This window comes from Psittacula echo (assembly GCF_963264785.1).
Source record: "Psittacula echo genome assembly, chromosome: 30".
In the NCBI taxonomy this organism is placed as follows: domain Eukaryota; kingdom Metazoa; phylum Chordata; class Aves; order Psittaciformes; family Psittacidae; genus Psittacula; species Psittacula echo.
In genome coordinates this window covers 1,135,507-1,149,002 of record NC_137765.1, presented here as the reverse complement: position 1 = coordinate 1,149,002, position 13,496 = coordinate 1,135,507, and the positions used below count along the sequence as shown (strand labels likewise).

General features: G+C 59.5%; 2 protein-coding genes across 3 annotated transcripts in view; both read left to right on the top strand.

The window, feature by feature from the left end:
- DNMT1 (DNA methyltransferase 1) overlaps positions 1-9,408 on the top strand; it is a 28,171-nt gene extending 18,763 nt beyond the window's left edge. Inside the window, 7 exon segments of the mRNA XM_080636145.1 lie at positions 1,472-1,638; positions 1,706-1,883; positions 3,456-3,651; positions 6,273-6,436; positions 6,755-6,871; positions 6,951-7,041; positions 9,152-9,408. Of these exon segments, the coding sequence (XP_080492271.1) occupies positions 1,472-1,638; positions 1,706-1,883; positions 3,456-3,651; positions 6,273-6,436; positions 6,755-6,871; positions 6,951-7,041; positions 9,152-9,198 (960 nt within the window). The 3' untranslated portion in view covers positions 9,199-9,408.
- Positions 9,409-9,607: 199 nt separating this feature from the next.
- On the top strand, positions 9,608-13,234 carry EIF3G (eukaryotic translation initiation factor 3 subunit G; the record flags this gene model as incomplete). 2 transcript variants are annotated; one of them, XM_080636136.1, is made up of 11 exons in its annotated part: positions 9,608-9,696; positions 10,287-10,336; positions 10,558-10,650; positions 10,739-10,827; positions 10,948-11,007; positions 11,470-11,574; positions 11,661-11,850; positions 11,934-12,041; positions 12,627-12,763; positions 12,852-12,958; positions 13,164-13,234. In XM_080636136.1, exons 1-11 carry the CDS (start codon positions 9,677-9,679, stop codon positions 13,177-13,179), a joined length of 975 nt encoding a protein of 324 aa, XP_080492262.1. In that variant the 5' UTR covers positions 9,608-9,676. The 2 variants fall into 2 exon arrangements, with proteins under 2 accessions (XP_080492262.1, XP_080492263.1); XM_080636137.1 differs by lacking the exon at positions 13,164-13,234 and having other exon boundaries at positions 12,852-12,962.
- Positions 13,235-13,496: the final 262 nt, after the last annotated feature.

Sequence of the window (13,496 nt, the reverse complement as noted above, 5' to 3'; positions counted from 1 at the left end):
ATGCGAGGATGCTGGGGATGGATGCAGGCGGTGATGAGGTTGCTCCATGCATCCCAAAGGCGCTCCTTGGCTCCATGTGAGGATGCCAGGGGATGGATGCAGGCGGTGATGGGGTTGCTCCATGCATCCCAAAGGCGCTCCTTGGCTCCATGCGAGGATGCTGGGGATGGATGCAGGCGGTGATGGGGTTGCTCCATGCATCCCAAAGGAGCTCCTTGGCTCCATGCGAGGATGCTGGGGATGGATGCAGGCGGTGATGGGGTTGCTCCATGCATCCCAAAGGCGCTCCTTGGCTCCATGTGAGGATGCTGGGGATGGATGCAGGCGGTGATGGGGTTGCTCCATGCATCCCAAAGGCGCTCCTTGGCTCCATGTGAGGATGCTGGGGATGGATGCAGGCGGTGATGGGGTTGCTCCATGCATCCCAAAGGCGCTCCTTGGCTCCATGCGAGGATGCTGGGGATGGATGCAGGCGGTGATGGGGTTGCTCCATGCATCCCAAAGGCGCTCCTTGGCTCCATGCGAGGATGCTGGGGATGGATGCAGGCGGTGATGGGGTTGCTCCATGCATCCCAAAGGCGCTCCTTGGCTCCATTCGATGATGCTGGGGATGGATGCAGGCGGTGATGGGGTTGCTCCATGCATCCCAAAGGAGCTCCTTGGCTCCATTCGATGATGCTGGGGATGGATGCAGGCGGTGATGAGGTTGCTCCATGCATCCCAAAGGCGCTCCTTGGCTCCATGCGAGGATGCCAGGGGATGGATGCAGGCGGTGATGGGGTTGCTCCATGCATCCCAAAGGAGCTCCTTGGCTCCATGCGAGGATGCCAGGGGATGGATGCAGGCGGTGATGGGGTTGCTCCATGCATCCCAAAGGAGCTCCTTGGCTCCATGTGAGGATGCTGGGGATGGATGCAGGTGGTGATGGGGTTGCTCCATGCATCCCAAAGGAGCTCCTTGGCTCCATGCGAGGATGCCAGGGGATGGATGCAGGCGGTGATGGGGTTGCTCCATGCATCCCAAAGGAGCTCCTTGGCTCCATGCGAGGATGCCAGGGGATGGATGCAGGCGGTGATGGGGTTGCTCCATGCATCCCAAAGGAGCTCCTTGGCTCCATTCGATGATGCTGGGGATGGATGCAGGCGGTGATGAGGTTGCTCCATGCATCCCAAAGGCGCTCCTTGGCTCCATGTGAGGATGCTGGGGATGGATGCAGGCGGTGATGGGGTTGCTCCATGCATCCCAAAGGCGCTCCTTGGCTCCATGCGAGGATGCTGGGGATGGATGCAGGCGGTGATGGGGTTGCTCCATGCATCCCAAAGGAGCTCCTTGGCTCCATGCGAGGATGCTGGGGATGGATGCAGGCGGTGATGGGGTTGCTCCATGCATCCCAAAGGAGCTCCTTGGCTCCATGCGAGGATGCCAGGGGATGGATGCAGGCGGTGATGGGGCTCTCCCATTGCTTCCCAAGGCCGGGCAGTACGGCGTGGCCCAGACCCGCAGGAGAGCCATCGTCCTGGCCGCGGCGCCGGGGGAGAAGCTGCCCCTGTTCCCCGAGCCCCTGCACGTCTTCGCCCCCCGCGCCTGCCAGCTCAGCGTCGTGGTGGACGACAAGAAGTTCGTCAGCAACATCAGCCGGTGGGTGCCCAGCGCCGCCCGGCCGCCGTGCTGAGCGCGCGCCTCCTGACGCCTTCCTCCATGGCAGGACCTATTCCGGGCCCTTCCGCACCATCACGGTGCGGGACACCATGTCCGACCTGCCCGAGATCCGGAACGGCGCCTCCGCCCTGGAGATCTCCTACAACGGGGAGCCGCAGTCCTGGTTCCAGCGGCAGATCCGGGGCTCCCAGTATCAGCCCATCCTCAGGGATCATATCTGCAAGGTGAGGGGGGAGAGGGCTCAGGGGTTAAGGGCAGGATGGGGCCGTCCCCAAGGCCGCCTTGGTGAACGTCCCCAGGGATGGAGCTGCTCCTTCTCCATGGAGCCACCAGGATCATGGAATGGTTTGGGTTGCAAAGGAGCCTAAGGTCATCCAGTTCCAAGCCCGTGCCAGGGGATGCCATACATCAGACCATGGCACCCAAGGAACTGATGGAGCATCCACCACTTTGGGCCGCCCATCCCATTATCCCACCACCATCCTGGGGAAGAGCTTCCCTACCTCCAAGATGAATTCCACCTTGTCCCATCCCTGCCGAAGGTCCCTCTGCAGCATCCTTGTAGCCAATGGGAGCCGCTCCGAGCTCTCCATCCCCACCATCCCTTTGGAGCTGCTCCATCAGCATCCTTGTAGCCGCTCCGAGCTCTCCATCCCCACCATCCCTTTGGAGCTGCTCCATCAGCATCCCTGCAGCCGCTCCGAGCTCTCCATCCCCATCATCCCTTTGGAGCTGCTCCATCAGCATCCTTGCAGCCGCTCCGAGCTCTCCATCCCCACCATCCCTTTGGAGCTGCTCCATCAGCATCCTTGCAGCCGCTCCGAGCTCTCCATCACCACCATCCCTTTGGAGCTGCTCCATCAGCATCCCTGCAGCCGCTCCGAGCTCTCCATCCCCACCATCCCTTTGGAGCTGCTCCATCAGCATCCTTGCAGCCGCTCCGAGCTCTCCATCCCCACCATCCCTTTGGAGCTGCTCCATCAGCATCCTTGCAGCCGCTCCGAGCTCTCCATCGCCACCATCCCTTTGGAGCTGCTCCATCAGCATCCTTGCAGCCGCTCCGAGCTCTCCATCCCCACCATCCCTTTGGAGCTGCTCCATCAGCATCCTTGCAGCCGCTCCGAGCTCTCCATCCCCACCATCCCTTTGGAGCTGCTCCATCAGCATCCTTGCAGCTGCTCCGAGCTCTCCATCCCCACCATCCCTTGGGAGCTGCTCCATCAGCATCCTTGCAGCCGCTCCGAGCTCTCCATCCCCACCATCCCTTTGGAGCTGCTCCATCAGCATCCCTGCAGCCGCTCCGAGCTCTCCATCGCCACCATCCCTTTGGAGCTGCTCCATCAGCATCCTTGCAGCCGCTCCGAGCTCTCCATCCCCATCATCCCTTTGGAGCTGCTCCATCAGCATCCTTGCAGCCGCTCCGAGCTCTCCATCGCCACCATCCCTTTGGAGCTGCTCCATCAGCATCCTTGCAGCCGCTCCGAGCTCTCCATCGCCACCATCCCTTTGGAGCTGCTCCATCAGCATCCTTGCAGCCGCTCCGAGCTCTCCATCGCCACCATCCCTTTGGAGCTGCTCCATCAGCATCCTTGCAGCCGCTCCGAGCTCTCCATCCCCACCATCCCTTTGGAGCTGCTCCATCAGCATCCCTGCAGCCGCTCCGAGCTCTCCATCGCCACCATCCCTTGGGAGCTGCTCCATCAGCATCCTTGCAGCCGCTCCGAGCTCTCCATCGCCACCATCCCTCGGGAGCTGCTCCGTGCCCGCGGCTCCAGCTGCTCCCGTTGCCCGTGCAGGACATGAGCGCGCTGGTGGCCGCCAGGATGCGGCACATCCCGTTGGCTCCGGGCTCGGATTGGCGGGACCTGCCCAACATCGAGGTGCGGCTCTCGGACGGCACCACCACGCGCAAGCTGCGCTACAGCCACCACGAGAGGAAGAACGGGCGCAGCAGCAGCGGGGCCCTGCGCGGGGTCTGCTCCTGCGCCGAAGGTGGGGGCTTGGGATGGAGGGGGGGGGTTTGGGGATGAAGGGAGAGGAATTTTGGGGCTGAAATGGGTGAGTTGGGGGCTAAAGGAAGGGGGTTTGGGGGCTGAATTGGGTGGGTTTTGGGGGATGAAGGTAGGGGAATTTTGGGGCTGAGGAGGGTGAGTTTGGGGGGAAAGGAAGGGGTTTGGGGGCTGAATTGGGTGGGTTTTTTGGGGGATGAAGGTAGGGGAATTTTGGGGCTGAGGAGGGTGAGTTTGGGGGGAAAGGAAGGGGTTTGGGGGCTGAATTGGGTGGGTTTGGGATGGATGGGGGGGTTGGGGATGGATTGGGGGGGGTTGGGGATGGATTGGGGGGGGTTGGGGATGGATTGGGGGGGGTTTGGGATGGATTGGGGGGGGTTGGGGATGGATTGGGGGGGGTTGGGGATGGATTGGGGGGGGTTGGGGATGGATTGGGGGGGTTGGGGATGGATTGGGGGGGTTGGGGATGGATTGGGGGGGGTTGGGGATGGATTGGGGGGGGTTTGGGATGGATTGGGGGGGTTGGGGATGGATTGGGGGGGTTGGGGATGGATTGGGGGGGTTGGGGATGGATTGGGGGGGGTTGGGGATGGATTGGGGGGGGTTTGGGATGGATTGGGGGGGTTGGGGATGGATTGGGGGGGTTGGGGATGGATTGGGGGGGGTTGGGGATGGATTGGGGGGGGTTGGGGATGGATTGGGGGGGTTGGGGATGGATTGGGGGGGGTTGGGGATGGATTGGGGGGGTTGGGGATGGATTGGGGGGGGTTGGGGATGGATTGGGGGGGTTGGGGATGGATTGGGGGGGTTGGGGATGGATTGGGGGGGTTGGGGATGGATTGGGGGGGTTGGGATGGATTGGGGGGGTTGGGATGGATGGGGGGGTTGGGGATGGATTGGGGGGGTTGGGGATGGATTGGGGGGGTTGGGATGGATTGGGGGGGGTTTGGGATGGATTGGGGGGGTTTGGGATGGATTGGGGGGGGTTGGGGATGGATTGGGGGGGTTGGGGATGGATTGGGGGGGTTGGGGATGGATTGGGGGGGGTTGGGATGGATGGGGGGTGTTGGGGATGGATTGGGGGGGGTTGGGGATGGATTGGGGGGTTGGGGATGGATTGGGGGGGTTGGGATGGATTGGGGGGGGTTGGGGATGGATTGGGGGGGGTTGGGGATGGATTGGGGGGGTTGGGGATGGATTGGGGGGGGTTGGGGATGGATTGGGGGGGGTTGGGGATGGATTGGGGGGGGTTGGGGATGGATTGGGGGGGTTGGGGATGGATTGGGGGGGGTTGGGGATGGATTGGGGGGGTTGGGATGGATTGGGGGGGGTTTGGGATGGATTGGGGGGGTTTGGGATGGATTGGGGGGGGTTGGGGATGGATTGGGGGGGTTGGGGATGGATTGGGGGGGTTGGGGATGGATTGGGGGGGGTTGGGATGGATGGGGGGTGTTGGGGATGGATTGGGGGGGGTTGGGGATGGATTGGGGGGGTTGGGGATGGATTGGGGGGGTTGGGATGGATTGGGGGGGGTTGGGGATGGATTGGGGGGGGTTGGGATGGATTGGGGGGGGTTGGGGATGGATTGGGGGGGGTTGGGGATGGATTGGGGGGGGTTGGGGATGGATTGGGGGGGGTTGGGGATGGATTGGGGGGGTTGGGGATGGATTGGGGGGGGTTGGGATGGATTGGGGGGGTTGGGGATGGATTGGGGGGGGTTGGGATGGATTTTGTGAGTTTTGGGGCTGAATTGGGTGGGGTTTGTAGCTGAAGGTAGGGAGCATTTTGGGACCAAATTTGGGTCAGTTTTGAGCTGAATTGGGTGCATTTTGGACCGATTTGGGTGCGTTTTGGACCGATTTGGGTGAATTTTGGACCGATTTGGGTGCGTTTTGGACCGATTTGGGTGAATTTTGGACCGATTTGGGTGCGTTTTGGACCGATTTGGGTGAATTTTGGACCGATTTGGGTGCGTTTTGGACCGATTTGGGTGCATTTTGGACCGATTTGGGTGCGTTTTGGACCGATTTGGGTGCGTTTTGGACCGATTTGGGTGAATTTTGGACCGATTTGGGTGCATTTTGGACCGATTTGGGTGAATTTTGGACCGATTTGGGTGCATTTTGGACTGATTTGGGTGAATTTTGGACCGATTTGGGTGCGGTTTGGACCGATTTGGGTGCGTTTTGGACCGATTTGGGTGCGTTTTGGACCGATTTGGGTGAATTTTGGACCGATTTGGGTGCATTTTGGACCGATTTGGGTGAATTTTGGACCGATTTGGGTGCATTTTGGACTGATTTGGGTGAATTTTGGACCGATTTGGGTGCATTTTGGACCGATTTGGGTGAATTTTGGACCAATTTGGGTGCGTTTTGGACCGATTTGGGTGCGTTTTGGACCGATTTGGGTGCATTTTGGACCGATTTGGGTGCGTTTTGGACCGATTTGGGTGAATTTTGGACCGATTTGGGTGCATTTTGGACTGATTTGGGTGAATTTTGGACCGATTTGGGTGAATTTTGGACCGATTTGGGTGAATTTTGGACCGATTTGGGTGCGTTTTGGACCGATTTGGGTGTGTTTTGGTGCTGGCCCCCCCAGGCAAGCCCTGCGACCCCGCCGACCGGCAGTTCAACACCCTCATCCCATGGTGCCTGCCCCACACCGGCAACCGGCACAACCACTGGGCCGGGCTCTACGGGCGCCTGGAGTGGGACGGCTTCTTCAGCACCACGGTCACCAACCCCGAGCCCATGGGCAAGCAGGTGGGTCCCGGCATTCCCATCGGGAATGGCTCCATGGAGCTCCCATCCCAACCCCGGGGCTTTCCCATCGGGAAGGGCTCCATGGAGCTCCCATCCCAACCCCGGGGCTTTCCCATCGGGAATGGCTCCATGGAGCTCCCATCCCAACCCTGAGGCTTTCCCATCATGGAATGGCTCCATGGAGCTCCCATCCCAACCCTGGGGCTTTCCCATCGGGAAGGGCTCCATGGAGCTCCCATCCCAACCCTGGGGCTTTCCCATCGGGAAGGGCTCCATGGAGCTCCCATCCCAACCCTGGCGCTCTCTTTGGTGCCCCAGGGCCGGGTGCTGCATCCGGAGCAGCACCGGGTGGTGAGCGTGCGGGAATGCGCCCGCTCCCAAGGCTTCCCGGATACCTACCGGCTCTTTGGGAATATCCTGGACAAGCACAGGCAGGTGAGTGCCGGCTCCGCGCCGTCGCCAGCGCCGCGCCGCAGCCGGAGGCCGGGATGAAGGCGTTTTCCCTCTGGAACAGGTTGGGAATGCGGTGCCGCCGCCGCTCGCCAAGGCCATCGGGCTGGAGATCAAGGCCTGCGTGGTGGCCAAGCAGAGGGAGGATGCGGCCGGTGCGTGCGGGATCCCGGGATCCCTTGGGATGCAGAGGGGGATCCGCGTGGGAGATAGGGAAAGGGGGAGTTGGGGGGGGAGATGGGGAATTCTTGGTGATGGGGGTGGTGGGAGGCGGGGATGGGTTGGGTGGAGAGGGGTGGGATGTCGGGAAGGTTGGATATAAGGAGTGTTGGGATATAAGGAAAAGTGGGATATAAGGAAAGCGGGATATAGGGAAAGCTGGATATAAGGAAAGCGGGATATAAGGAAAGTTGGATATAAGGAAAGTTGGGATATAAGGAATGTAGGGATATAAGGAAAGTTGGGATATAGGGAATGTAGGGATATAAGGAAAGCAGGATATAAGGAAAGTTGGATATAAGGAAAGTTGGGATATAAGGAAAGCGGGATATAAGGAAAGCGGGATATAAGGAAAGCGGGATATAAGGAAAGCTGGATATAAGGAAAGCGGGATATAAGGAAAGTTGGGATATAAGGAAAGTTGGATATAAGGAAAGTTGGGATATAAGGAATGTAGGGATATAAGGAAAGTTGGGATATAGGGAATGTAGGGATATAAGGAAAGCAGGATATAAGGAAAGTTGGATATAAGGAAAGCGGGATATAAGGAAAGTTGGATATAAGGAAAGTTGGGATATAAGGAATGTAGGGATATAAGGAATGTAGGGATATAGGGAATGTAGGGATATAAGGAAAGCAGGATATAAGGAAAGTGGGATATAAGGAAAGTTGGGATATAAGGAAAGCGGGATATAAGGAAAGCGGGATATAAGGAAAGCGGGATATAAGGAAAGCGGGATATAAGGAAAGCTGGATATAAGGAAAGCGGGATATAAGGAAAGTTGGGATATAAGGAAAGTTGGGATATAAGAAAAGCGGGATATAAGGAAAGTTGGGATATAAGGAAAGCGGGATATAAGGAAAGTTGGATATAAGGAAAGCTGGATATAAGGAAAGCGGGATATAAGGAAAGTTGGATATAAGGAAAGTTGGGATATAAGGAAAGTTGGATATAAAGAAAGTTGGGATATAAGGAAAGCGGGATATAAGGAAAGCGGGATATAAGGAAAGTTGGGATATAAGGAAAGTTGGGATATAAGGAAAGCAGGATATAAGGAAAGTTGGGATATAAGGAAAGTTGGGATATAAGGAAAGCGGGATATAAGGAAAGTTGGATATAAGGAAAGCGGGATATAAGGAAAGCGGGATATAAGGAAAGCGGGATATAAGGAAAGTTGGATATAAGGAAAGTTGGGATATAAGGAAAGTTGGGATATAAGGAAAGCGGGATATAAGGAAAGTTGGATATAAGGAAAGCGGGATATAAGGAAAGCGGGATATAAGGAAAGTTGGATATAAGGAAAGTTGGGATATAAGGAAAGTTGGGATATAAGGAAAGCGGGATATAAGGAAAGTTGGGATATAAGGAAAGCTGGATATAAGGAAAGCGGGATATAAGGAAAGCGGGATATAAGGAAAGTTGGATATAAGGAAAGCGGGATATAAGGAAAGCGGGATATAAGGGAAGTTGGATATAAGGAAAGTTGGGATATAAGGAAAGTTAGATATAAGGAAAGCGGGATATAAGGAAAGCGGGATATAAGGAAAGTTAGATATAAGGAAAGCGGGATATAAGGAAAGCGGGATATAAGGAAAGTTGGATATAAGGAAAGTTGGGATATAAGGAAAGTTGGGATATAAGGAAAGCGGGATATAAGGAAAGCGGGATATAGGGAAAATTGGGATATAAGGAAAGTTGGATATAAGGAAAGTTGGGATATAAGGAATGTAGGGATATAAGGAAGGTTGGATGTAAGGAATTTTGGGATATAAGGATAATGGATATAAGGAGTTTGGGGATATAAGGAATTTTGGGATAAGGATAATGGATGTCAGGAAGGTTGGGATCTAAGGATAAAGGATATAAGGAGTTGGGGATATAAGGAATTTTGGGATATAAGGAAGTTCTCCGTACGGGCTTGGCTGGAGAAGGTTGGGATGAGCCCATTGCAGGGAACGGGTCCCTCGCCTGGCTCCCGGAGCTGGATGAGCTCTGCCCCCCTGGCTCCCGCCGGCTGCCTCCATCCCCCCCCCTGCCCTCCGCAGATCCCAGCGCTCCGGAGAAGATGGAGACGATGGAAGCCGCCGCCTGACAGCGGCCCCCGTGGCCCCCCCCTCCTGCACTGATTTTAACCCCTTTTTGGTTGGTTTTGGGTTGGTTTCCTTTCTTTTCCGGGGGGTTGAAGCCCATCGGGGGGGCCCGGCCATGGCCTCCCGCGGCCCCCGCCTCGTGTCTGTGTCCGCCGCTGTCTGTGCCGGGGCCCGCGCGCCCCGTTTTTACGCCGCGTTGTATTGAGGAGAAATCGGCCGCTTTGTACAAGTGGGAACTGAGACTTTCCGTAGTTTTTATATGTTGTAATATTTCTTCAAGTAAAGCTCTCCTATAAATTATAAACCCGTCGCGTTCAGGCTCCGTTTGCGCCGGGCCTGGTGTAGGCCGCAGCGCCGCGGCGTTGCGTAGCAACCGCGCCCCGCCGTGCACCGCGGCTCCCGCCGCGTGGCCACGCCCCTTCCCCGCGCCGGAAGTGGCGCCGCCTTCCGGGCGCTGAGCGTGAGGGGACGGCGAGCGCGATGCCGACGGGCGACTACGAGTGAGGGAACGGGAATGGGAACGGGCACGGGAACGGGGATGGGCACGGGAACGGGGATAGGGATGGGGAGCGGGGCTGCGGCCTGGTTGGGCTGAGGCCTACGGGGGCCTGGAGCCGGGGCCTGGAGTGGGAGCTGTGGCCGTCGCTGAGTGCGGTGCCGACGGGCGGCTACGAGTGAGGGAACGGGAACAGGGACACGGGAATGGGAATGGGGCCGGGAATGGGGAGCGGGGCCGAGGGGGGAGCGGGGCTGCGGCCTGCGTGGGCCTGGAGCCGGGGCCTGGAGTGGGAGCTGTGGCCGTCGCTGAGTGCGGTGCCGACGGGCGGCTACGAGTGAGGGAACGGGAATGGGGCCGGGAAGGGGATGGGAATGGGGATCGGGGCCGAGGAGGGAGCGGGCCTGCGGCCTGGTGGGGCTGAGACCTGCGGGGGCCTGGAGCCGGGGCCTGGAGTGGGAGCTGTGGCCGTCGCTGAGTGCGGTGCCGACGGGCGGCTACGAGTGAGGAACGGGAAAGGGGCCGGGAATGGGACCGGGCCTTGGGCTGGGGAGCGGGGCCTGCGGCGGGGCTCAGGCGCCGCTGTCCCCGCAGCTCGAAGCCCAGCTGGGCCGACCAGGTGGAAGAGGAGGGCGGAGAGGACGGTGAGTGCGTGCGGGGCCCTCCCCTGTGCCTCCGCCGCTCCTCCTGCTGGTGGACGGAGGCGTCGGTGCTGCCCTGAACCCGCTCCTTGTGCTGGCCTCAGAGCCCGGTCCTCTTGAAGCAGAGCGAGCCTGAGGCGGGGCAAGGAGCAGGACCCCCGTTTCAGGGGCATTTTGGTGCCTTTTGGGTCCTTCCCTGACTCTTCCCCCTTCTGGTCCCGCAGACAAATGCATCACGAGCGAGCTGCTGAAGGACATCCCCCTGCCCGGGGTGCTGGGGGGCAGCCTGAGCGCCGAGGCCGAGCTGCTGAAGGGGGGTGAGAGCCGGTGGGGAGCCGGGGGGGGGCTGTTCCCCTGCTGCCTCCTCCCCGCTGGGCACTGTCCCCGCATCCCCTGTCCCTGCAGGGCCGCTCCCTTCCCCTAAGGAGCTCATCAATGGCAACATCAAAACGGTCACCGAGTATCGGGAGGAGGAGGACGGCAGCAAGGTGAAGGTGAGCAGCGGGGCCTGAGCTCCTTGTTCCCCCCTGCGCTGATCCCGATCCGCAGGGATGTCCCGCGGGAGCCGCAGTTGGCACCTTTGGGATCATTCCTGGGCTTTGGCGCCTTTACAGATCATCCGCACCTTCCGCATCGAGACCAGGAAGGCCTCCAAGGCGGTGGCGCGCAGGAAGGTGAGCGTCTCCCATGGGAATACCGAGGGAGAGAGGGAAAGCTGCGCTCCAGCGGGATCGGCTTCACCTCTCAGCCCTCTGCTTCTTCCCATTCCCTCCCAATCTCCCCTCATTTCCATTCCCACTGCTCCATGTGGGGTGGTTTTCCTCTTCCTCCTGCCCATTCCCACTCCAAGGTGGGGTTTTCCCTCTTCCTCCTGCCCATTCCCACCCCGAGGTGGGGTTTTCCCTCTTCCCCCTGCCCATTCCCACCCCGAGGTGCGGTTTTCCCTCTTCCCCTTGCCCATTCCCACCCCGAGGTGCGGTTTTCCCTCTTCCCCCTGCCCATTCCCACCCCGAGGTGCGGTTTTCCCTCTTCCCCTTGCCCATTCCCACCCCGAGGTGCGGTTTTCCCTCTTCCCCTTGCCCATTCCCACTCCAAGGTGGGGTTTTCCCTCTTCCCACCTCATTTTCCCTGCCCAGAACTGGAAGAAGTTCGGCAACTCCGAGTTCGATGCCCCCGGCCCCAACGTGGCCACCACCACCGTGAGCGACGACGTCTTCATGACCTTCATCACCAGCAAGGAGGTGGGGGGGGTGCTGGGTCCCGGGGTGCTGGGGGGGTGCTTGGGGGGGGGGCTGGGGGGCTCAGGCCTCTCCCTGTGTCCCGCCAGGACCTCAATTGCCAGGAGGAGGAGGATCCCATGAACAAGCTGAAGGGGCAGAAGATCGTCTCGTGCCGCATCTGCAAGGGCGACCACTGGACCACGCGCTGTCCCTACAAGGACACGCTGGGCCCCATGCAGAAGGAGCTGGCCGAGCAGCTGGGCTTGTCCACGGGCGAGAAGGAGAAGCTGCCTGGAGGTAGGATCCGGCCTGGGGTGGAGCTGGAAGCTGCCTGGCCCTGCTCCAGGCTCGCATCCCACTGGATGTTCCCGTCCTCGCAGAGCCGGAGCCGGTGCAGGCGCAGCAGAGCAAGACGGGCAAGTACGTCCCGCCCAGCCTGAGGGATGGAGCCAGCCGGCGCGGGGAGTCCATGCAGCCCAACCGCAGGGGTGAGGGCAGCTCCAGCACCGGCGACCGGGCCTTCCCCCGCCTTCCTCACCCTTCCCCTGTCAGCATCGTTCTTCATCTCCACCCTTCCCCATCCCCATCCTTGTCTCGTCCTTCCTCACCCTGCCCCGTCTTCATCCTTGTCTCATTTTTCTTTACCCTTCCTCATCCTCATTCTTCCCGTGCCCATGCTTGCCGTCCTTCTCCTTCCCTTGTTTCCATCCTTCATCTCAACCTTTCCCCATCCTCATCCTTGTCTCATCCTTCCTTGCCCTTCCCCGTCCTCATCTTCATCTCATCCTTCCTCACTCTTCCTCATCCTTCCCCTATCTCTGTCCTTCCCATCCTCATCCTTCCCTTGTCCTCATCCTTCTTCATCTCCACTCTTCCCCATCCTCATCCTTGTCTCATCCTTCCTTGCCCTTCCCCATCCTCATCTTCATCTCATTCTTCCTCACTTCCTCATCCTTCCCCTATCCCCATATCATCTTCACCCTTCCTTTTCCTCATCCTTTTCTCTGTCCTTCCCCTTCCTCATCCCTCCCTATCCCCATCCCATCCTTCCTCATCCTCACCCTTCCCCGCAGCCGATGACAACGCCACCATCCGTGTCACCAACCTCTCGGAGGACACCCGCGAGACCGATCTCCAGGAGCTCTTCCGCCCTTTCGGCTCCATCTCCCGCATCTACTTGGCCAAGGACAAGACCACCGGGCAGTCCAAGGTGGGGGCTTCCCCTTTTGGGGGGGGGGGGTCGGGATGGAGACCCCCCCCTCTGCTTCCTCTCACCCTTTGCCTTCCTCCTGCTCCAGGGCTTTGCCTTCATCAGCTTCCACCGGCGCGAGGACGCGGCGCGGGCCATTGCCGGGGTGTCTGGCTTCGGCTACGACCACCTCATCCTCAACGTGGAATGGGCTAAGTGAGCACTGGGGGTGCTTTGGGAGGTACCAGGGGTGTTTGGGGGGTACCAGGGGTGCTTTGGGGGGTACCAGGGGTGTTTGGGGGGTACCAGGGGTGCTTTGGGGGGTACCAGGGGTCTTTGGGAGGTACCAGGGGTGTTTGGGGGGTACCAGGGGTGCTTTGGGGGGGGTTCCCTTTCCTCACTGCCTTTCTCCCCTCCACAGACCCTCCACCAACTGACGGTGGTGCCGGTGCCGCACCGGGGCCTCTAAATAAAGACCCAAGCACTCTGGTACCGTGGTGTGGGGCTGAGCTCTGGTGGGTTCCCGTCACTGGACCATGGCCATGGGGCTGCCGGTGGCCCAGGCTGGGATAAGGAGTCCCCGTTCCTGGGTTTGGGCTCATTCCTGGCTTTCCAGCTAAGGAAGAAGGGGGATTTCTGCCCGAACTGGGTGCCCCCCCCTCCTTTATGGGGGCACCCAGGGCAAGGGCTCTCTCCTCTCCCTCCCTTCATGGAGCCACCACAGGGTCCCATCCTGCCCCTCTTTTGGGGACAT